Consider the following 23,729-nt stretch of genomic DNA (forward strand, 5'->3'; position numbering starts at 1 on the left):
CTTTTGCTCTTATAAAACTGCTGTCATATGTCAATTCTATTTCTATGTCAACTTGACAGTTTTGTAAATTCATTTCATTTTAGTTTTTGTTTTATTTTTACTAATCTATCTATCTAAATAAATTGTTTCTAAACAAAACGGGATACCACTAGAAAGATCTCTAGTAGAGGTTAATAGGTACCATGTCTTTTACTCGACGGTTTTGTTGTGACGACGAAACAGGCGAAACAGTGACTTACGCTATCAATAACGAAACGGGAGAACCCTTGATTAACAAAATTCCAGAGCTTGTCTACATGCCACCAGCTTCAGAATCAGAGCCAGAACCCAGGAACATTCGCGTAAATTTCCGGAGAGGTTACAGCACAAATACGAAAAAGTTTCGTAATTTACAAGCAAATATCTTGGCCGGATCAAACACTATAAGTTACAGGTTACTACTGATACCAACCATGTTGTTTTTCCCTGCATTATTGTGTGCTATGTTGATGATACTGGAGATATACCTCCATGTGAGGTGTCATAAGAAGAATAAGTGTTTAAAGGAAGGGAATATGTACTACCGCAGTCCATTCCATGCAGTGACCAGCACATTCTGTGGTGCGTGCCGGGAGTCGGAGAGCGCCTGCAAAGTGGGCCAGATGCAAGACAAGCGTCGCCACAGATATGACTATTTTAGGGGTTTGGCCATGTGAAGAGTTGGTCTATAGTTAATTGTAGGTGTAAGTGTTTTTTTGGGGTTGGAATAAAAATATACTTCTTTCTATATAATAAGTCTGAAAAACCTATTAGACTAAACTTTGGGCTGGTTTGCAAAGTATGTAATGTATTTTTAAGCTTTATCTTTATTCTCATTAATTTGAATCTCATTTTAAAGGTCACAAATCACATTTTATCCTGTTTTATTGAATAAACTTTTAAAGGTTGTCTCACTCTCTAAGTTCTCAGTAAATATTGTTTTTAATTTGAGAAATAGATTTTTATATCAAAATATAAGTGTATTCACTGTCAAAAGTTTAATGTAATGAAATGAATATGAAATAGGTATTTATATAATTATAAAGAAAGTACATACATCAATCAATCAAGATGAGGCACCTGTTGTGAATTTTTACAAGTGTAAGTTTTACTGTTAAGTATTTTGTACAATAAAGTATATTTTATTACATAAGTATATATTTTCTTTCCTGCCATTTTCCCAAGAACACAGTACACACATAGGTGCGGACTACAAGCACATCTAACTACCTAATGGAATTTACAAGATATGAAATCACCATATTTCCAGGACGTTGTTCGGCACATCATGAACTGACTATAGGCAATAGAGGTCATGGGAAGTATTTTCCTATATCCAGACCTAGATATCCAAATTTTTAAGAAGGAGATTATACAGTCATATAAACAAAGGAAACCATACAATAAATTAAATTGTAGGTCTGACTATTCAACTACGCAGTAGTAACTTGTTAGACCTAAGTTAGTTTTAGTTTTTTTATTATTATATTTACAAGATATTTACTTAGATAAGTTTTCTTAAAAAAAAAATTAACAAGGTACAACTGCAAGGCAAGGCGCATCTAAGGGGGATGCATTCGGGAAGTTATAAAACAATTAAGCTACCTATTTATTTTATTGTGGTTTTGTTTCATTATTATTTTTTTTTTTTTTTTTTTTTTTATGCAGCCTGTGTCGTGTCCCACTGCTGGGCAAAGGCCTCCTTATAAACTGACCACCGTTCCCGATCATGTGCTTCCTTCGGCCATTGAGGCAAAAACCTGTCGAGGTCGTCCCGCCATCTCCGCCTGGGTCTTCCGCGTCGCCGACGTCCATCACTGGGCACCCACTCGGTGACAATTCTGGCCCACCGGTCCGGGTGCATGCGACAGACGTGGCCTGCCCAGGCCCACTTCAGCTTCGCAGTCTGTGCGCCCACATCAGTGATACGAGTCGAGGAGCGTAGCGTGGTGTTCCGGATTCGGTCTATCCTTCGTACACCAAGTATAGTACGCTCCATCGCTCTTTGGCAAACCTTGAGTTTGGACTTCTGATGTTCGGTCAGAGACCAAGTCTGTGCGCCGTAGGTTAGGACAGGCAGTATACACATGTCGATGAGTCGGCGTTTGAGTGTGAGAGGGAGAGTGCCCTTCATTAGATCTTTCATGGACCAGAAGCTCTTCCAGGCGTTGTTAATGCGTCTTTCGACTTCTTTGTCTTGCCTGTTCTCGAAGGATGCTATCTGGCCCAAGTAGATATACTCATCGACATATCCTATTTCCTGCCCGTCTACCACGACCCTACTTTTGGCGCTATTGGTCATGACTTGAGTCTTAGACCTATTCATCTTCAGTCCCACCTCAAGGCTCGCCGTGCTAAGGTCTTGAAGCATTTGTGTCAATTCTGATGCGGACGAAGCAAACAAGACTATATCGTCGGCGAAGCGTAGGTTTGTTAGCATTCTGCCACCAACGTCTATACCCTTCATTATAATAAAATAAATTTAATTATCTATTCAAGTAGGTATATCCTTGATAAAGCTATCGAGATTAATCAGAAATACTATTAATAATAACTTTAGCCTTATAATAAGTTTTGTTTTATTACTTATACACAAATTCATTTTCTTTCGATTTCATCAGTTTTATGCATGGAAGTAATAGAAATGGTTTTATCTGAGGGTTTTATGTATAAAACTAACATTATTTATTTTTTCTCTATGTATAAAACTTGATAAAACTAAACAAGACAAATCCTCTACCGCCACAGATTACAACTGATTTACTTATTCCGAGGAACGTACGTACAGGAGACCATAGAGAAACTTTTGCATTCATTCATTCATTTGTCGTATTTAGTTTCTCTATGGTCACACTTTGTCTTTGGCCGGTCACTCACTGTCAATCCCAGTCTCGGTCCTTTTCTATTCAAAATTCGTTTTCGTTCATTGAATATTGAGTAATGGTTGTGAGCGCAGCAAGTGTTTTTTATTTATTTAGTGGATAATTGCAGGTAAGTTTTTCAAAACAAACTTTTACAACTCTATATTGAATAATATCTACAGTAACTGTAAGAATTATGATTAATTCATCTCGTGTAACTCTCACTTTGCAGAATAAATGCAATGCAATTATATTTACTTTGTGTCTGGTTAATCAGCCCAGCATGTTATTCAAGGAATATGACGATCTCTAGTGTTTCTGTTTTGCTGAATACATATTTTTGTTAAGTATCATTTCAGTTATATGTATAGCTCTGCAGTTAATTATGAGATAGCAAGTTGGTTGTTGATTGTCTGGTGTGTTTTTTTTTGCAATTACAGTGATTCATCAACCATCCAGATAAAATTTTGTGTATCACCTTGCACTGCATTGTTAAAAGTGAGAGATTTCATACAAGAATAACCTAACAAGGATATATGTATATAAAGCATTCTACAAAATCTTCTTGTTTTAACATAGTTATCAATTTGAAAACAAGGCAATTTAAGGGCATGAAAACTAGTTTTAAAGTTCAATGAAGCTACACCATATACATCTCTTCAGATATTTTGTGGTACACTAATAATCTGTATTTGAGGTGAGGAAAGTGTCAAGATTGACTAACAAAATAATAAAGTCCTGAGGGATTTAGAGGAAGTCATGAGTCTTATAAACAAAATTCAAGTCTTTTTACAAAAGATCCAAAATTCTGAAGAACTCGAGTTCTGAGTCTTAGTTAAAAGATTAAAGTCCTGAAAAAAACCTGGTTAAGAGCATGTCGGACACACACATGAATGGGTTTGATGGCTTGAAACCATTCACTTAGGGCAACTGCACATCATAAGTTATATAGGTCGAGCTATATAAAAATAACGAAGTATAATACGGAGTCCGATATAGTTTTTGTTGAAAGTACAACAGTAACTTGGGTATATGAATATTTCAAAAGTTAAAGGGGGCGGGGACACTCAAATTTTAACTTTACTGGGAGGCAATTTTTGTTGTATTTAAAGACTGCTTTGTAAATTTTTGAACTATACCCCATACAGTGGGGTATGTTTAAACTTTTTTTTCAAACTTACTTTTCACTGTATGGGAGAGGAGGGTAAAAATTAATTATTTTTCAATAGATTTAAAAACCAATTTTGATTATCAGTAAGTATACATAATATCTCCACCTATTTTCGTGAAAATTGGTGCAGAAATGGCGGAGAAAGAGCCAGGACAGACGGACAGACATGATGAAACTATAAGGGTTCCTAGTAGACTTATAGAACCCTAAAAAGGACTGAAGTATCAAAATAAATTGGTACTAAAAGACTAGAGTCTTTCACCAACACTTTGTATCGACCCACAAAACTTTTCACATGCCATTTTTATGGCCTTTTCGGTGTGTCGCCGTTTCTCCATATTTTATGTTGTTGTAGTCCCATGGCACCCCAGAACAGAGGTTCAGACGGTCTCCACTAACTTCCGTCACTTCCGACTATCTTCAGCTGTAATTTTGGCCTAGCTCCAGCTTTGTCCAGCGGCAGATAATGCAATTTGCTATTATTCTACCCTATTCTATTCTCTGTGAGGGTGTAAGTACCTGCACCAGGTTCTCTCTTTGCGCTGATATATAATTTCTTCTTGTTAGTAAGAAAGAAAAGAAAGAAAGACTTTTCGCTTTAATTCGCTTTATTTGTAATATTTGTACAATAAAGAGTTAAATAAATAAATAAATATATCTTATATGAATCCTAACTTCCTAACTAATATATAATATAATTGCGAAAGTAACTGTGTCTGTCTGTCTGTCTGTTACTCTTTCACGCCAAAACTACTGGACGGATTTGAATGTAATTTGGTACACATATGGTCTAGACTAGAGATGCCACGAATATTCGGCAACTATTCGGTATTCGGCCTATTCGGCCAGTTTTTTCAGTATTCGGTATTCGGCCGAATAGTGCGTACTATTCGGGCCGAATACCGAATAGTAAATCATGTAAAAAATGACTTGTTATTTTAATCAAAATTGTGTACTAATTTCCAAATCACAACATTTTAGTACTTAAAATTAATCAGTATTAAGTTGTGCTGGATAAAAACGAGCATTTCAGCATTTGGTAGCCCACGATTGCGCTTTTCATTGTAACCATCCTCAGAAAATAACCTCTCACTATAGACGCTATTTCCAGGTGAAGAAAGATAAGTTATTGCAAATTTCAAAAGGTTCGAGTATTGTTTTTTGTTTGCTGACCACCACTTGTAAGGATCGGACATCCGATCTAGGCGAACTATTATCAAATAATTCCGCTCGTTTGCCACAGCATTCTGCCTCCTAATAATAAGAATTTCTCATATAATCTGCATATAATCTGTAGCGACTTCTTGCATGCAGTTCCAGGAACAAAAAAAACAGGTTGTAGCGCCGAATATTCGGCGGCCGAATATTCGGCGCTTCGGCCGGCAGCGTTGCCGAATATTCGGTATTCGGTATTCGGCCAATTCACTATTCGTGGCAACACTAGTCTAGACCCTGAGAAAGAACATAGGCTACTTTTTATTTCGGAATTACCACGGGAAAACTTATTAAGGCTAAGCGAAGCTTGCGGGAACAGCTAGTATCTTATATTCTTCAAAATTCAGCTATTGTCCCATAAAATTTTCCGCAACTAGTTGACTAAACCTGCACATGTATGTGTGTACGTACAACCCGCTGCGAACCAGCATGGTGGGCAATGGCACAAGCTCAGGTTGGCTAAACAAGGTTCCAATCGAGTGACTCCGCTGTAGGGACAACATAATAGAATGGAACGTAAAATGACCTACATTAGCGGCTCTCGCAGCTAAACTTTTCTCTCGGCTCACATTTTCCCGCATCTTGCTCGCAGCATAGTTGCCGAATTTATTCGTTAGGAATCCGGTAAATGTTAGTGTCTACAAAGCAGCTCTTGCCTACACCGCCGCGCTCTTTACCGCTTTGTGTTGAACACATTCCTTTGTACACGTTTCGGCACTATAATTATCATGTTAGGAACCGCACGAACTCTCTAGTCTTCATATAACTTGTCAAATACCTTGGTAATCTTTACGTCCTCTCCTAATTTCAAGAATCATAAAAACTTGGATGTGTCTTGCACACTCGGTACCGCGTCGTGCCAACTCAGCCAGCGAACGTTACCAACACGAAAACTAATCCGTAGCAGGTACATCGACAGTCCAACATCAGTACTGAGAAGACAAGCCAGTTCACCAGCAGCGATGTATTGTCAATTCAATATCGTTTTGGTAAAGCCGAGATGGCGTGAATACGGCACCTGCCCACATGCTTTCTGCGCACGAGGCGTCATTACAGTCATTAACCATTTAGGAGGTGTTCACGAGATGGTCACTGTCAAAAGGAAACCCACATTAAATTAGCGAAATACGAGGCATTACAGACTGCATACATACATGCACATCGTCACAGCTATATGCTTTTCTACCACACTTTCACTCAATATTTACATAATACGTTCCTTATTTTATTCATTGAGAGACACCTCTGTTTTCAAGTCCTATAATGTATGCGTGTTATATTATTATAATAATGTTACCCTCTGAGATGAAATTAATTTGACGAGACGCGTCTTGTATGCGTGGGCTTGTCTGAAGGGTTAGAAAATAATTGAAATCGATTTTGTTCACATAATTTACTTCGCGGAAAATTTGCGACGTTATCAGCAATGTTTTAACGAGCGAAGATTTAATTTCTATTTTGCCTGAACCTGCTCAACGAGAAATTAAGTTTCATAGGTTTAGAAAATAATTACATACAGTCGATTTTGTTTTACATGTTTTCTTTCGCAATTTTCGTAATAACATTGCGACATTTATTATTGTTATATTATAATTGTCGTCGTATCATAAATTTGGTTTCTACCCTAAGGTAGGTTTTTAGGGTTCCGTAGCCAAAATGGCAAAAACGGAACCCTTATAGTTTCGTCATGTCCGTCTGTCCGTCTGTCCGTCTGTCCGTCTGTCACAGCCGATTTACTCGGAAACTATAAGTACTACAGTGATGAAATTTGATGGGAATATGTGTTGTATGAACCGCTACAAAAATATGACACTAAATAGTAAAAAAAAGAATTGGGGGTGGGGCCCATGGGGATACATGTAACTGAGGGATGAAATTTTTTTTTTCGATGTACATACCCGTGTGGGGTATCAATGGAAAGGTCTTTTAAAATGATATAAAGTTTTCTAAAAAACATTTTTCTTAAAGTGAACGGTTTTTGAGATATCAGCTCTCAAAGTCGTAAAAAGTATGTCCCCCCCCCTCTATTTTTATAACTACGGGGTATACAATTCTAAAAAAAATAGAGGTGATGCATGCTAATTAACTCTTTCAACGATTTTTGGTTTGATCAAAGTATCTCTTATAGTTTTTGAGATAGGTTGATTTAACTGTAATTTTGCTGCTACGGAACCCTTTGTGCGCGAGCCCGACTCGCACTTGGCCGGTTTTTGTTTTAGAATTCTTAATTCCACCTTAAATAGATCGATAGGTACATCATATTTACTTAACAATAACAGAACCTGAATTTTATTCCATGATAATATGAATTATAGCAGATCTTACGAAATAAATTTCTATGTACTTAATTAACAATTAACTTTTCCTATTAGACCAGTTATTCTTTATACGACTGCTCTGTAATTTGCAATGCGTAACCGACTTGTTACTAAATTTTTCTTATTACGTGGTATGGACTTCCTTATTTGACGAAATAAAAGTGCTTTACCGTTTTTACTTTTTAATTCTAAAAAATATTCTACCGGCGAAGCGCAGATAAAATTTGAACACATGAAAATAGGATGTGTGTTCTATTTACTGCAGATGTTATTATTAGTAGTGTGCCGGTGTCCTGCATGTAAGAGTGCTTTGTGTCGTTTTCCTGGTTCTTTGTTCAGTTTGTAATTGCACTATTCACGCTGCAGCCTTGCGCCGCACTTGAAAGCGTTTCCGAACGCGTCGATTAAACACACTAAGGGCTCCCGCACACGGGCCACCGGCCACAGCCACAAACGCCGCCACGAGAAGCGTTTGTATGGAAACGATTTGAAGCGTGTGGCTGCCACCGGCGTCAACCGTGTGCGGCGAGTCCATATAAAATGTACGAAAATAACAGAAAATATGCCAGTGGCGGCGTTTTGTGGCTGTGGCCGGTGGCCCGTGTGTGGTAGCCCTAACGCGTCACCATGACCGGAGCATCTCCCGAACGGTCGTGGGTTTCGATTCTCGAACACCGGAGTGGCTCTGGCTCGGTACTGTCTAGTGTTAGTTTAGATTAACGATATGCGAACAAGATGGAATGTCAGTGCAAAAGAAACGTCTCGTGACAAATAACACCCCACTTCTACCACTGAGTTCTTACTTTAAATGCGTTCGGTTTGAATACTTGTGACTTTTTTCATTGGTACTATAGTTGTCATTAGGTTGAACTTAAAACGGTTTAACAGTAACCCAAATGCGGTCACATTTTTCGTTTGTTTTTGTTAGTGACACCATCTTGTTCGCATATTGTTAATCTAAGAGCGTCAGCGATTAGCGGCCGGACCGGAGTCGATATGTTGCGCTTTACCGCCACCTTGCCAACCCGTGGGAGGGTATTCTAATTTAAAAGATTAGTTAGCGGCTGTAGGCGCGGACCGCACTCGCGCCGCCGCCGCTATCGCTTACGTCACCGCTGCACTGATCCACTGCTCCCATTTTGCTGGATGAGTAAATAGCTGCGGTCTCATGCGTTCATTTTATTCCACCGGCCACTTCGGTCGGAGTCAACGACCACTTTAAGAAGTTGATTCATAAACAGCACCGCCTTTGCATTGTGTACTGTTTAGGAGCTATTTTGCATTTTAATTTGCTTTCTGTCATGTTGTGAAACACGTATCCCAGAAGGCTAGACGCGAGGGTTGACATGCATGATTGGACACGTGGCTACTTTCGTTTCTACGTAGATTGCGCAAATGTGGTTCTTAAAGTCGAGTGGTTAACGTTGGTATTTTTAGTTGTAGCGTCATGAACCTGTTGAAACCTTTTGGACGCTCCACTAAAGAGTTGGCAGACTCTCGGGCTTAGTGTCGACGCCGATATTGCTGTGTAGGTTCGCTATTGTCTTCAGCTGTGTCACTTGTTTCATTGTCATGGGATTCCAGCTACCCTGTGTCCGCTTTCACTCGCTATACTTACCTAAAATGTGTATAACTTTGGCCGCCGCTGGCTTGCTTCTGTATTACAACAACAACTATAAACACTTCCCAGACTAGCGATAAACTGTACTCGTAAACTTGTGCTGGAAACTTCCTAGTCAGTCGAGGATGTCCGCCCCGACTTTGGCCGAGAACTTGAGAAGCTATTTTCAGTGTGCTGCAGTCTCGTGATGGAAATGGGTAGTTCGATTACTTGCTCGAACTTTGATGGATGAGATGCAATAATAGACTTGCTAACTGCGATGCGATGGCAATCAATTCAACAGTACGTCAAGAGGTATTAGGTCAAAACTTCCGTTTTGGACCTAGGTCTACTGAGGGTTTCTTTTCTTAGGTATTCATACTTATGCGGTATAATTAATTAATGTAGTTATCGACATAACAAAAATGATAAAACATTAATTATACCGTGATTAATTTAATACCCCGACTCTGAATAAGAAGTGTCAAAATTCCAATGTGCACTAAATTAGTTTAATTACTAGTAAACATGTGGGTGTTGTCTAATTATAACGATTCTTGAGGAGAGTAAATAAACATGAATCATGTAATCTGTATAATATAACATACTATAAGTTCTTATCCCGTCGATTCAGAGTTGCAGTTCGGACATAATTACATTCTTGAGTCTCTTGAATGATGATGTTGATTGATACATCACCGATGCATCATTTTGTCACTAATCAGTGATGTGATGACACAATCGCTGCGCAATCCCCATACATAAATATTGTACATATCACTGTATTGTATATTATATGAGTAATATCATCTGTATATCAATATAACACAGGTGGTGTAATAAGATGGAATAATGGACAGTATGGACATGTTATTACGTCCGCATTCCCGCTGGCCGCCTCTTACCCTTTGCCTTTGGCACTTAAAAACTCAATTGCTCATTAACTTTTATGTATCACATTGCATAATAATATGAATGCGGTAACAATAGAAATTAAACGTAATAATACGTATAGAGTATACCGTTGGCTATTTCAAGCTTCAGTAAAAATAATTTAATTATTTAGATTCCTACCCTATATTGTTTTATCCGTCGCTCGCATGAAAATCGATCATGAGCCGATTCCGATAATAGACTCTCGTTGTCCGACAGCTCTCGTAGCCCTTGACGAGTAGTACTTACCTAATACCCGAATAATTGCTCGTACGAGCAGTAGAGAATACTCTCTCCTGTATTATTGCCCTGCTTAAGCAAGCGTGCCTTAAAATCCACTATTTATGGCGATGATCTTTGGCCATTTCGTGCCTTACCCCAGCAGTATCTTGTCAGGTCGGGTGAGTGTGCTGGTTCAACAACTTTCCTTAAAAAGCATTGCGACTGCCCACAAAGCCAATATTAAAATTAAGGACACAAATTATATTCAATTCGTGAATACATTAACTTTGCATTCCGAATATTAAACGCCCAATCCGAGTTTGTAACTTGAACTTCATTTCAAAACTAATCTGACTGGCTAATCCCTTTACCGCTGTAACTAATCCTAATAGTCCAGCTCTAGTGTTGGTCATCAACACGCTAAGAAATAGAACAAGTATGGGCCCTGGATGAGATCGAACCTCATGCACTGGGTACTTTCGGTAGTATCACCATTGACAGACCGGTTGCACGGTTCCGTTGTTACAACTGACATCATCATCAGCCATCAACCAACAACTTTCCACTGTTGGACATTCAACACTGTCAGTTTACCTGATCTAAACACTACTGGCTACCTGTCTAAGGTCGTCGCCGTTCCAAGCAAATGACTGGATCACGCCCACGCAACGATTTGTCGTGTTCAATCATAAAATATTTCCTTTGCCTATGATAATAAGTTATTATATAATGTTACTACTTAGTAACTTAGTAACATTATACATATGTATTAACCAAAAAATATAATAACTTGACAAACTAAACTCTTTTAGGTGCGAAAAGCGGCGCAAGGCGCAAGTGAAGTAAAATTTTAGTAGTCGGACTACTACTGTAATATCTTTACTCCTTCGTTGATTGCTTATGTGTAGATAGACGTAGGTGAGAGCACAGGAGCTAGTGTACCAACATTCTTCTTAGCGTGTTGGTGACAAACACGAGTGCTGATCTTTTGTTTAACAGCGTGGTGAAAAGAGATTAGCTGGACGGACAAAAGTTTTCCGTAGCTCTCGAAGCCGCTCTATATGAGTTAGTGCGACGCAAAACTTTGGTAGCGGCGACTAAACCACGTGCCTGTGCCACGCCGCTTGAGTAGACTTAAAAACGTGCCGCTTACCTACATTTTGTATTGAAACGTTTTGAAGCGGCAAGATGCCTGCGCAGCGCCTTCGCCTTATGCCTTTTCTGTGTAATTCGCGCCTTTGATCTTCTGGTGTACCAACAGTTTACCCCTTCATTTACAACAACCCCTTCGTCCGCCCATCAGGTCGCCATGCAACTTTGGTCACGTCTTGGCGTGCGCGTCTTTTGCGTGCTAGGTCTTCTGGTGTACCAACAGTTTACCCCTCCATTTACAACAAACCCTTCTTCCCCCAGTTTACCTCTCAATTTATGCTTAACCCTTTTCCCCTCCATCAGGTCGCCATGCACCGCTTGCGCGCGGAGCCGCCGGCGCCGGCGAACGCGCTGGCCGCGGAGATGTTCGACCACCTCTGCGCCGCCGGCACCATGAAGCAGATCCTGGCGCTGCACCGCGAGATCTGCAACACGCTCAACCTCAAGCCGAATAGGCTGCCCGACTTCTATCCGATATTGAAGGTGAGTTCTTTTGAGTCCGCACCACCTAACGAGTACAGTGGTGAGACAGTATCTGATCCTCGACCAATGAACGGCTAGCAAGTGACCGAGTGCGCGGCCGAGGACGCTGACTCGCCACTGTACTCGTTAGGTGTAATCGACCCATAACAAACTTGTATCCGATACTCAAGGTTTAGTGGTAGTCGTCCATTGGCGATGATGGTATACTGACGAGCAATGTAAAAGTTCCACCTGCCATTGCCGTTCCATATGTCACTGGAAGTTTTTCATTGCTCTTGAAAGTCTTGAGTGCACCTGCCTTAGTTAGTCTCTATTTATGTTGGTTCTAATGTAGTGGGATTCAACGGGTTTTGTTATTTTATTAGACTACAAAAGCTGCAATAAGCCGAAAAGACATTTTCTCAAGAGTACTTGCTGTGCGGTGCGGTAGCGATAATGTTATCAACAACCTAGTATATAAAGTAAATAAAATACGTGAATTTTCACTATGATACGTGATACAGTGGCTTAGTAATGACGAATGAAAGTGCCAAGAAGTCTCCTCAACTCTCCTCAACTGAGTAATGTCTCTGACGGCTATTACACAATTTACACATCCTCATGAGCAAAGTACACTTACGAGTAATGAATAAGTTCCAGTAGCACCAAAACGGAAAAGGATAGCTTAAAAACGCAGCCGTCGCGTCGTGCGGAATATTGAAGAAATTTAACAGGACATCAAAATATCACCGAAAACTTAAAAGTGGGCCCTCTTCGGTGTTATTTTATGGGAGGAACATTTTCATTCCTCGCCAGTGTACACCAGATAATAAATAGTAGAAAATCCACTATTATTTAATTAAATCCATTTCAATTTCCGACGGTGTCGGGCATGTCATATTCCCTGAGTCCTTTTGAAATGGATTAAAAGCATTGAAGATCCGCCCGCCCCCGCTGCCGCCCCCGCCCTCCGTCGCATCGGAAAAACGTCAAACTTTTCCAAACAGAATAAAACTAGAGTGCTCGCTCTGTGGCACGATCGATTGATTTACAATTTTATTCAATTTATCTTTCTTCTTTTGCTCTGCGCTGGTTTCTAGGTAATGGATTTTATTAAAGCGACTTGGTGGTGGTGGTATATAACCCTGGTAGTTTTTCCGAATGACCTAGGCGATCGCGTATTCTACGTACCTACTTTGGATCTAATACTAAACACCGCCCCATAGACTTTGCACCAACGCATCTCTGCCTACCTTGTCAGGTGTTACAGTACCGTACAGCCATTATTTCTCGTAAACTTTTACGTAACAAACAATGTTTGGTTCTTATTTCTGTTTCTACTTTTTATTATTTAACTCCATTATTAAGGTCACAGTTGAAACCCATTCGTGGGCAACAATGTTTCTGTCCATTAAAACTTTGGACGGACTAAGCTCTTGTTTCCAGTTTGAGTACTATGTACAGTAGGGGACTCCATAAACGTCATACTTTAGTCTCTGTTCGTTCTTACTTGGTCAGTAGTCAGAGTTATTGGACAGCATATTGAACATGTTATGTGGCTTCCACAGTACCAATGGCTGTTAGGTGTAATTTATAATTTAAAATCTATCGAGCAGCACGGACGGCTAAGCCGTGTTTGCAAAGTGCTGGCACTAATGGCCGGAGTGTACAATGCATTTCGAATGTTGTTAGCGTTATGGATTATTAATGAGATTTTGTAGTTCCGAGTTCCGACTTTGTATTTTCGAACCATCAGAAATGCTCTCTCGAATATTGAAATTCGCAAAATCAATGCGTATTTTGTAGGTGCACATCGTTGAATCAAAGAATACTATATGGTATTCCACATCCTTGAAAGATACGCATCATAAATCCCATTATTTTCTTCTTCATAAACGGCATCGGCATTAGCAAAACACCTACAAAGGTACCCTCCTACGTTATATCTACAAAGTATCTACCTACCAAAGCTCAAAATAAAATAGTACTTATGCTTATTATTATAATTGGTTGATGTTTAAGTTTAAGCATCCAGCCGAATCGTTCACTCCGATCTTTCGGAGTGTATTGGGAATATGTTATAGGCAGATTTCCATTTCGCATCGCAGGCTGTTCGTGGGTGTAAATTCAGAGTGTAGCCTCAGGGCAGACCTGAAACTGCACTTCCGGTTTAATAATATTATATCTTCATATAGGTATAGGTAGGTACTATATCGAATGCAAACTCGGGTAGGTAAACATGAAACGATTATTCCATACTTTTTTACACCGGTCGTTTTTGTAAATGTTGTATCAATTTGCTTTCTACCTAAGTTTTCCTGCATTACCTTGACACCTATAGTAATGGGGTGACGAAATTGTATTATTAAATATACCATCACTCATCTGAAACCGATCGATAATCGACCTCCTACGTTTTATTCCAATATAACCCAAGCCCGCAGGAAAGTCTAGTTCTTTCCCGACCCTTATTTATTTGCTTTCTTTTCTGTTGACTAAACCTATAGTGTATCGTTGATAAACGTCGATAGCCTGAGTGCTGTACCCTCGTGTGTGCTAATGGCATTACGGGCTCGTTAGATATTCTCCGCTGTTCATATTTGTTTTCGATTAAATTTACACGTTGTTCGAGAGCTTTCGATTACTAGGTCAGGGTAGATAGGAAATTGTTTTCGACGTACGCGAACAACAACTAAGTGGGTTTGCGCTCACGGGTAAGAGAAACATTATACACAGGTTCGTTATCGACGTTGATAAAACCCCGTATTTATGGCAAAGCGCGATATAGTGACGTTCATCTTCGACCATAGCGAACCCGTGTAGCGACAACTGAATGTGTCTGCTTATTGCACCTGTCCTCAAGATTTTCGCAAAACGTAGGTACCATTAATTTTATTGGACTCGTTAGATTGTCATGGTCGTTTCCAAAAGACATAACTTTGCAATGCGCAAGAGCAATTCGAAACGAATAATATCAACCAATGAACAATGCCGCAGCGCAAATTTTGACGAATCAGGTGGGTATGATAAACATTCTCACGCCGTGTAATTTCGTCCAACATTATGCCGTATGGATAACACTATAAGGTCGAGTTTGCATCGTACAGTAGCCGTGTAGCGTGCGTGCTCTCATCAATCATACAACCGCTCCTCAAATAAACCTCAAGTGTCGGGAAACGCTGCGTTTTGTTAATACGTTCGCGAATTAGGATTCTTGCATAAATATATAGCACGTTGTGGAGACGGAAAACAATCTATGGTCCTATGGATTTTATTTTTTCTTATTACTGACACCTGTTTTCATCTTTGGTTATAAATACAACATATAGATTGAAAAACTATGGTTTAAAGTTTATGTAAAAAATGTTTACAATGTAGTCATAGCTCACTATCAAGATTGATTACCAGTGCGGCTTCTGTTTTCAGTTGAAACTTGGTAGGTAGTTGGCATTATTCTTTTGTTTCTCAGCCGTTGTCGTTGGACGCTGTGCTACATTCTGTGTGTGGTTGCGTCAAAGTTTAGGGCGCAGCCTCACTAGCGGCAGACTTTCGTTCAATGTGGCCACGCCCTTATGTTTGGAATGGTAAACAAGATGTACCTGTGCTACCAGTGTCATATTATGCTTTATGTGTTTGTGGCTATAGTATGTTGTAATCGATGTTGTTTACAATAACATGGCTGGTATCTTTATTTTACATAAGTTGCGGGTATTTTACAATAAAATTACAATACAAACTAATAATTACCCTTTATTCCCGGAACTCCCACATTTTTAAGAAAGAGTAGACCGCTAGAAAAGAAATGGGCTACTTCTAATCCCGGAATTCCCACGGGAAACACTATAGGTAAATGACGAACAAACACTCCAACCGTACCTAAAATACAGTCTGCTAAATGTAACGTGTCACTTCCCACTACGCAAGCCGAATCATGGCCTCATTTCTCCAAACGAAAAAAAAAGCGGCCGGCTAGTTTTTAACACAGTTGAATCATGCAGATTGGGCGTTCCAGTGGTTTTGTGGAATTCGCGGCGACTCTGGCCCGCGGCCAAGTGTTTGGAGTGGAGAACCTGGGGGGTCACTCTACGAACGGACGTGAGCTGTGGTGCAATCGGCACGTTTTTGATACATATTATAGAGCCGTGGCTTAGTTTTTCGTGATATAGAGTGACCTCCGTGGTCTACCGGCCGGTGAAACTCGGTTGTAAGGGCATAAAGATTATAATTTTATTATTTGTTGTGATATTACCAATTATGTATAACAATACCTAAAACATAAAAAAGTATTTTGTTTAGTATAAGAGACTCCGATCCCACAGGCAAATTGTATACAAACAGTTTTGTGGGACTCATTGTAAAACTACAACTAATATGTAAGCTTAATAAATAAATAAATAATAATAATAAATGGATGGGTGTTTGTTGAATTGCAAGCATCACAGTTTTCATATTTTTTATTTATAAACACTTTATTGTATACTGAATACACATTTACAAAAATTTACTTAAAAAGTAGTGTATAATAAGGAGGGCTAATTGCCAAGAAGCCATTTCTTCCAACCAACCTTTGTTTGGTGCAGTTTTTTTTACTATTACTGATGCCTACACTAATATAGGCATTAGGCATGCATTAATGAAAGGCATCAATATGAAGTATTTGATTGTAGTTCTATACGAATTTTATGAATAAACGTTTGGGAGCAACTAGGGGAGCGCCTAGTGTTCGTTGTTGGAACTAATTAAGTAATTCGTGTAAAGTTTGTTTGAATGGAAATGTCTTCAACACAATCTCAATTAAACTGCCATCGAGGCATTCTGGCCCCATAGAACACTCGGGTGTAATAGTCAATGCATTGGCCCGGATAACATTTAGGTATGTGACTATTGAAAATATTTACAACCATATGAATGGAATAAGTACCTACTATTTTTTACATCAACAAAAAACATGAAAGACGTAAAATTGTTACTTTATTCTGCCAGTTATGTCTTAAAGAATTTGAGCCGAAGTATTATATTACGTAGCGCTGTTATTCAAACAAAATGAAAATGTGTAACAGACCACACAGAAAGCTATATAATTCGGACTTAAGTTTTTATTTCGCGGATAATGCGGTTGGCATAGTTATTATGTACTTATTAGGTACTCAATGTATTGCATAATCAGCTGTGGTTTACTGCAGGTAAATAAATTTAGACACGTAATTATTCGCATCATCATCAAACTGCCAGCGGCCTATCATTTCACACAATACCTGCTCTCATGGCCCGTACTAGACCATGATCGGTAGTTATAAGTTATGTTTGTATGAGTTATTTGTGAACTTCGCCTCACCGTTTTAAGGGTTTCCTATGACCGTGTAAATTCCGGGATAAAAAGTAGCCTATAGTTGTCCGGGAGTATATACCTACCTAGCATGAATTAACATAGAAACCGGTGCAGTAGTTTTCCTACTCAATATAAACAAACAACATTCATATTCTTTCTTTTTATTACTATGTAGGTACATACCCATTATAGTTTATTAATACATAAGTAATTTAACTTGTCTTGGAATAGAATGCTGAAAGCATCGAAATAGATGAAAGGCGTGATATGCTTTGTAAACAAGTTGAACATTCCGTTTTTGACGGTAGAATGAAGTTATTTTGTAGTAAGTACTTGTACCTGCGTCTAACGTGGTCAACAACAGATAAGATATAATAATATGTAGATTGTAGGTATATGAAATCGCTGACATGCCATCAATACCTCTATTGGAATGCCTTACCTGAGGGTTGTGGTTACCACAGCAATCCTGAAGCCACAGTTCACATAGACCTGTGGGGTTACCAATGTTACATATTTTTCCATTATCACAACATTAAGCTGCGTACAGACCGGCCCAACGAACGCCCAACTATGGATATTTATCATACATAATACAGGGCAGATTGCAGCAACGAAGGTCAACGAAACCCGTTCGTTGGCGTTCGTTTGGCTGGTCTGTACGCAGCTTTAGGTGATTCCAGCCAAATATACTTGAAACTCTTGCAATACACCCAAGTCCCCGTTGTGAAAGCTCTTTGTTTTCCAGTGTGTACATACCCATTAATTATATCATTTTAATTTAATTAAAATGGCCAACTGAAACATTGTTAAGTATTAACTACACCTTTTACTTGGATGGAATAAAAAATCGTCCGGGGCGTGACGGCCGCACCTGAAAAGAGTTTATAGGTACGAGTCTACTATCCTTGATGACCTCGCGAGACGTATTATGTTATGGAAATTTAGTTAAACTAAACAATATACAAGGTATTCGTCTCTTAGACAAGCTTTTTTGGTTGATACAGAGTTCTATGTAACTTTTTCCATAGATTTTTGTAAGTTGTTAAATCTAAATGAAAGTTTTCAGTCCATTTGCTGGACATCCTGTAGGCATATAACCTACAATGAGCCTGCCACCACTGTAGCTATTTGTACAGTCGTATGTTCACATCCTTACTATCCTTACTTCCTTACTAATATTATAAATGCGAAAGTAACTGTGTCTGTCTGTCTTTCTGTCTGTCTGTCTGTCTGTCTGTCTGTCTGTTACTCTTTCACGCCAAAACTACTGAACGGATTTGAATGAAATTTGGTATGCATACGGTCTAGACCCTGGGAAAAAACATAGGCTACTTTTTATCCCGGAATTCCCACGGGAAAATTATTTAGGGCGAAGCGAAGCGCGCGGGAACAGCTAGTAAATCATAATTATTATCTGCTAATCCGTCCAGTGCTAGAAAAATCTTAGAGATATCCTCATGCAACCACTAGTTACCTACACCTAGTAGGCACTACCACCGTGCAATGCGTTACCCCACCCCTTCTAAATTCTCTTGTAAACCGCAACACCCTGACTAACATTCTCCCTCATTATCATTACATTATTACAATTAATTGGTCCAATTTAATCACTTTTGAACATTTCATCTTTTTCAGCCTCACATTTATCGTTAACATTGCTACGCGAAAAGACATAATTAATGAAATTGTTCATTAAGTAACTATGTGATTAATGAATTGCCTGCGCCTGCGCTGGTATGATATGGTCTGGGGTCACTCTAGCTTACGAAAAACTACACTCGCGTGCAATGAAAAAGTTGAAGTGACATAGCACCAAATTAGTCCTAAACGGAAAAAAGTAGTTTAATTTTCGACATGTGTTACTAATTCATTATGGATGTTATATCTGAAAATAAATGTTTAATAATAATAATAATAAGCCTTCCGCTATATTGCAGTATACATTTCTACAGCGCATCAGTATAATCCGGTATATTACCAACTTAAAAATGAAATATTCTCTTCACATTTTAAAAACTTGCGCCATTTCCTGTCGGCATTTTATTGTAAGTGTAACTTTTTCTTTGCTTCCGAGTGTAGGTGTCTGATTTGACCACAACAAGATTCAGTTGTATTAAACGCACCGATTGCTTTACAGCTCTTGTTCTTGTTTTTTTTATCTAGACTAGAGTAACCCCACCTGTGCCCGTGTGTGACTGTCTGATTGCTGTGCATGATAACGTGACTTTGCGAAATGAATGTGTGTCGAATGCACCTAATTTATTGGTGCTAATATGCCTTCCTGCCCGTAACACCTCCGCCATTCTATGTATAAGCATAGGTACCCGGGAGACGGGATATTGAAAGACTGAAATGGGATGGGTTAGGTAGTTATATGTTTGTATAGATACTTTGTGACTGAAATAGGAAGGATTATAGCGAAGGCGTTTTTCGTTTGTCAGTGTCCAGTGTCCTTTTACACTCACGTGCAAAATGCAGACTCCAAATAGTCCAAATTTTTTTAAACATTTAAAATGAAATTTGTACAACATATTTACGTTTTTAGTTGCTAATATTCCGGTGCACCGTAAAATGTATTTTTATATTGCAGAAGGCATCACTAAGTATTTTTTTTCCGTTTAGAAGTAATTTGGTGATTTTCTCAATGTAACTTTTTCATAGCCCGTGAGTGTATTTCTACAAACGATGGTCTACATACCATGGTTACCTCACATCGTGCCCTCTGTACACATGCATACACCTGCTCCGCAGTATCGGGTGAGCAAATCCGGGAACTTATTACATTATACACTCAGCGATTTTGTTCGTTTGTCATCGACATGATTAAAAAAGAGGAAAAAAAAACCGAACTCCGAAACGGGTGCAGTTGTGGCTGTGGCTACCATTGCTTATAAATAGTTTTCAGTCCATGCAAAATATGTTTTAATAGTGCTATTTTTATTGTAACTCATTTTTCGATTACACAATCCAGTACAGAGCAATTTTAAATTGAATTTCTTTTCTGCAGCGAACAGAGTACTGAAAAGAATGATATTAAATACCGTAAAAGACATTTTTATACGAATATCTTTCAGTCTTCATTATAATGTAATGTTTGAACGTCTCATTCCTCGGTCGCAGATAGCATTCCATTGAGCTCGTTTTATTAAACCTTATATACCGCTTATATACCGTACCTGCACAAGGTATATGAAATAGTTAGGTACCAACGGAATGCGGTGCACGTTCTAATTAGTGTGGAAAGAATGCAGAGCGGCGAACAATTAATTGCGTTATATACTGCCACTTTTATATAACTAACTTTCATGTAATGCTCCGTAACGTTTTCGGTTATCAAATTATCACCGAAATTTAATGTTTTTTTTTTGTAAAACTTGATGACCATAACATGTTATATGCTTGTTATGGTATTTTATTGTGTTTAAAATTATAAATATTTTTTCCCGTAGAATGTACATATAAAATGTTACGTACGACCGACGTAAATAAGATTAGCCAGTCGAACATAAGATGAACCAAGAGGAGTGATTAATTTTAGGTTTTACAAGTCACACATACACCTCTAACACATACTTTATTTGCATCTAGTCCTTATAGATCATTTAATAAGTAACTACAGCTGTTCCCGCGAGCTTCGCTTCGCCTAAAAAAAATCCCGTGGGCATTCCTGGATAAAAAGTAGCCTTTGTTTTTTCTCAAGGTCTAGACTCTAGTCTAGACCATATCTGTACCAAATTTCATTCAAATCCGTTCAGTAGTTTTGGCGTGAAAGAGTAACAGACAGACACAGTTTCGCATTTATAATATTAAGTTAGGATTAGTGTCAAAAAGTCCGCGATGGGGGGCCAGGGTATGGCATTGCGGGTAGAAATCCTACTAGCTTCACAAGTGTCATCGATACAAAGCAGAGCAGTTTATTCATTATAGCATCAGCCCACTGCCGACTGTCGCTCCGTAATGAAAACAGACATTAACAGTAAAAGAGCTAGCGGAAATAATATCCGTCGCTCTGTCGTTAGTTCGCTTTGACTTTCAAACAATGTCTACAGCGCTGGGAGTGCTATTCAGACTCTTACAACGGGCCCAACGCGATGGTAAAAGGTTTCCAATAATATACTTTTTAAGTCTTTGAGCTATTGTGGTGCAGGAAAGGAGTATCCTAAAGGACTAGACCTAAACTCTTTCTTCATTGGAAGGTTTCTCTTGCCACAGCAGTGGGGACGTGATGGGTCGTGATGATGATGAAAGAAGTCTCGAGTGACATGTCACCTGTTCCTAATTGGGAGTGACAGTGACAGTGTCATACGCTAATCTGACTGGCCAATTTTACCAACCCATCCCGAGTCCGTCTTGTTCTATGTATCAACCTGACAAACCCTCGGATATAACGGGGACAACGTGACAAGCTTTACCTAAGATGAAATTGAGAAAATTATTTAAGTTTTTCGGCTATGGTCTTAGTAGTTGTAAGGTTGTAACCGATATAATATAAGGCTATAAAATAAGTTCAGAAATTTCGTTATATTCTTCTCAGTGTATTCGCGGGCTACCCAGGGTACCCTTGAGGGATACATAACTTACAATGCATACTTTGTTGCTCTAGTTTAAATCAAATTTCAAGCAGGAATGTTAGAATTCAGTTAAGTTTTCTTTGAAGTCAAAGAAATGTCTGAACAGAATGTTCTCAAAGATTTCACTGGCAAAACTTACTAAAGATTTTACTGGCAAAGCTTACAAAAGGCTTTTGATTCACTTGTACCTATAATATCTATGTCAGTAGTTACAGTTAAAGATGTATAGTGCAATTTTATCAGTGATATTTCCCGTTGCGACGCCGACGTATGGATATACGAGTATGAATAGTAACGTTGCAACATGCCTGCTGAAACCTCATATCTTCTGACGCCAATTTGCACCTTAACACGTCGTTCTAGTGTGGTCCCGTATGTTTGTTTGATCATTAACATAGATTAAGGCCCTGTTCCACAATGTCTGGTTTGTGGCTACCTGTGAGATAAAATACGTGCTGTCACTTTCTGTTATTATTTTTTTGACAGTGACAGCATGTATTTTATCTCACATGTAGCCACTTACCAGACATTGTGAAACAGGGGCTAAGAATACTTGTACAAATGGTGTGTCACATACAAAAACAAAGCGAAAAGTTATTTTGTTTACTGTCAAACCGTTTCAAGTTCAATCGACCTAATTCTGAACCAACCATTCTACCAATGAATAAAGTCACAAATCTTTCTAGCCGAAGTAATAAAAGCTCATAATAAGAATATTTAAAATAAGAGCTCAGTGGTAGAATTGTTGGTATTACTTGTCGATACGTTTCACTCCATCTTGTCCGTATATTGTTAATCTAAGATAATTAAGATCACAGAATCTGGCACTGGACTACTAGGTATGCTGTAACTGCTCCATTTTCGATCTACTGATTGAGAAATGCTGCGACAGTTTATCTAAGAATAGATATGTGATGTGATGGTGATAAGGATAACACTGATCGAAAATTGCTCTGATTTTACGATGATTGTGAAAAGACCGGTGGAAAACTTAGCGTTGTTTCCACCAGTGGATAAATTGTGGACTGATGATGACGATGGATGATCTATTGAATGTCATGTTGCCTCTGTTGATGTAGGGCACATGTATGTAACCATAAAGTTACTCAAGTAGTTTATTACATCTAAGGGTACAAAACTATATTCTTATGTTTAGTGAAAGTATTGCTTTTTGACCATAAGTGTTAGTATAATACTTCTTACATCGTGCTGGCGTAAAACATACGTGGGTATGCTTACTTATATTTAATCTTCCTAAGGTAAGCGTCCATCTATCGGTATTGTTTGCAACGGATGCATCGTATTCGGTATTCTTTTGTATAGAAATTCACACAAGTACGTCCACTTCATCGGCATTGCCGACACCGTTCCACCAGGCATCACATTTTAAATTTGATGAGTGTACGTCGTGGTTCATGTCGAATGATTGCACCAACAACGGGCCAATATTGTAAACTTGTGAAGTAACAATTCAAATATTTTATAATGATGATTATGTTATGACTACTACTACTCGGTACTGGATTAGAATTTTCCATTAAATTCTACTTGGTTGGAAATCTCTTTTTTTTTTGTAGGTATGGCTGATTCATTAATTTCTTATTATCTGTTATCAGGCCAATGCACAATCAATGCGATTTTCATTAATGTTATCAATGTTCAATCTGTATGTGTTATAAAATGCAATTAGGTGCTTACATGATATTTTATTTAGTAATGAAATTAGACGGCAGCGAATGCGAACGAATATTATTATAGTTTTGCAACTTTGCGAATTTAATGCAGCAAAAAGTATGTTTATTTTTTACATTGTGATAAATGTTTACAAAATAATGTAATCGAACGAACCGGAACCAATTTAGTATGTTACGAAA

General features: G+C 38.6%; 2 protein-coding genes across 2 annotated transcripts in view; both read left to right on the forward strand.

Annotated features, from left to right (window-relative positions):
* The first annotated feature begins 46 nt into the window (after positions 1 to 46).
* LOC125491209 lies at positions 47 to 1,025 on the forward strand. The gene has a single exon (XM_048632648.1). The coding sequence runs from the start codon at positions 183 to 185 to the stop codon at positions 693 to 695; it is 513 nt and encodes a 170-aa protein (XP_048488605.1). The 5' UTR covers positions 47 to 182; the 3' UTR covers positions 696 to 1,025.
* Positions 1,026 to 2,875: 1,850 nt separating this feature from the next.
* Positions 2,876 to 23,729, forward strand: part of LOC125491254 (F-actin-monooxygenase MICAL3) — a 57,162-nt gene continuing 36,308 nt past the window's right edge. The window contains exons 1-2 of the mRNA XM_048632772.1: positions 2,876 to 3,009; positions 11,794 to 11,973. Of these exons, the coding sequence (XP_048488729.1) occupies positions 11,800 to 11,973 (174 nt within the window). The 5' untranslated portion in view covers positions 2,876 to 3,009; positions 11,794 to 11,799. The remainder of the gene's footprint in view (positions 3,010 to 11,793; positions 11,974 to 23,729) is intronic.

Source organism: Plutella xylostella, chromosome Z (assembly GCF_932276165.1).
Source record: "Plutella xylostella chromosome Z, ilPluXylo3.1, whole genome shotgun sequence".
Classification (NCBI taxonomy): domain Eukaryota; kingdom Metazoa; phylum Arthropoda; class Insecta; order Lepidoptera; family Plutellidae; genus Plutella; species Plutella xylostella.

What these genes read in the sequence shown, in the direction of transcription:
- LOC125491209 (XM_048632648.1), top strand. Translation starts at nt 183, where the DNA reads ATGTCTTTTACTCGACGGTTTTGTTGTGACGACGAAACAGGCGAAACA.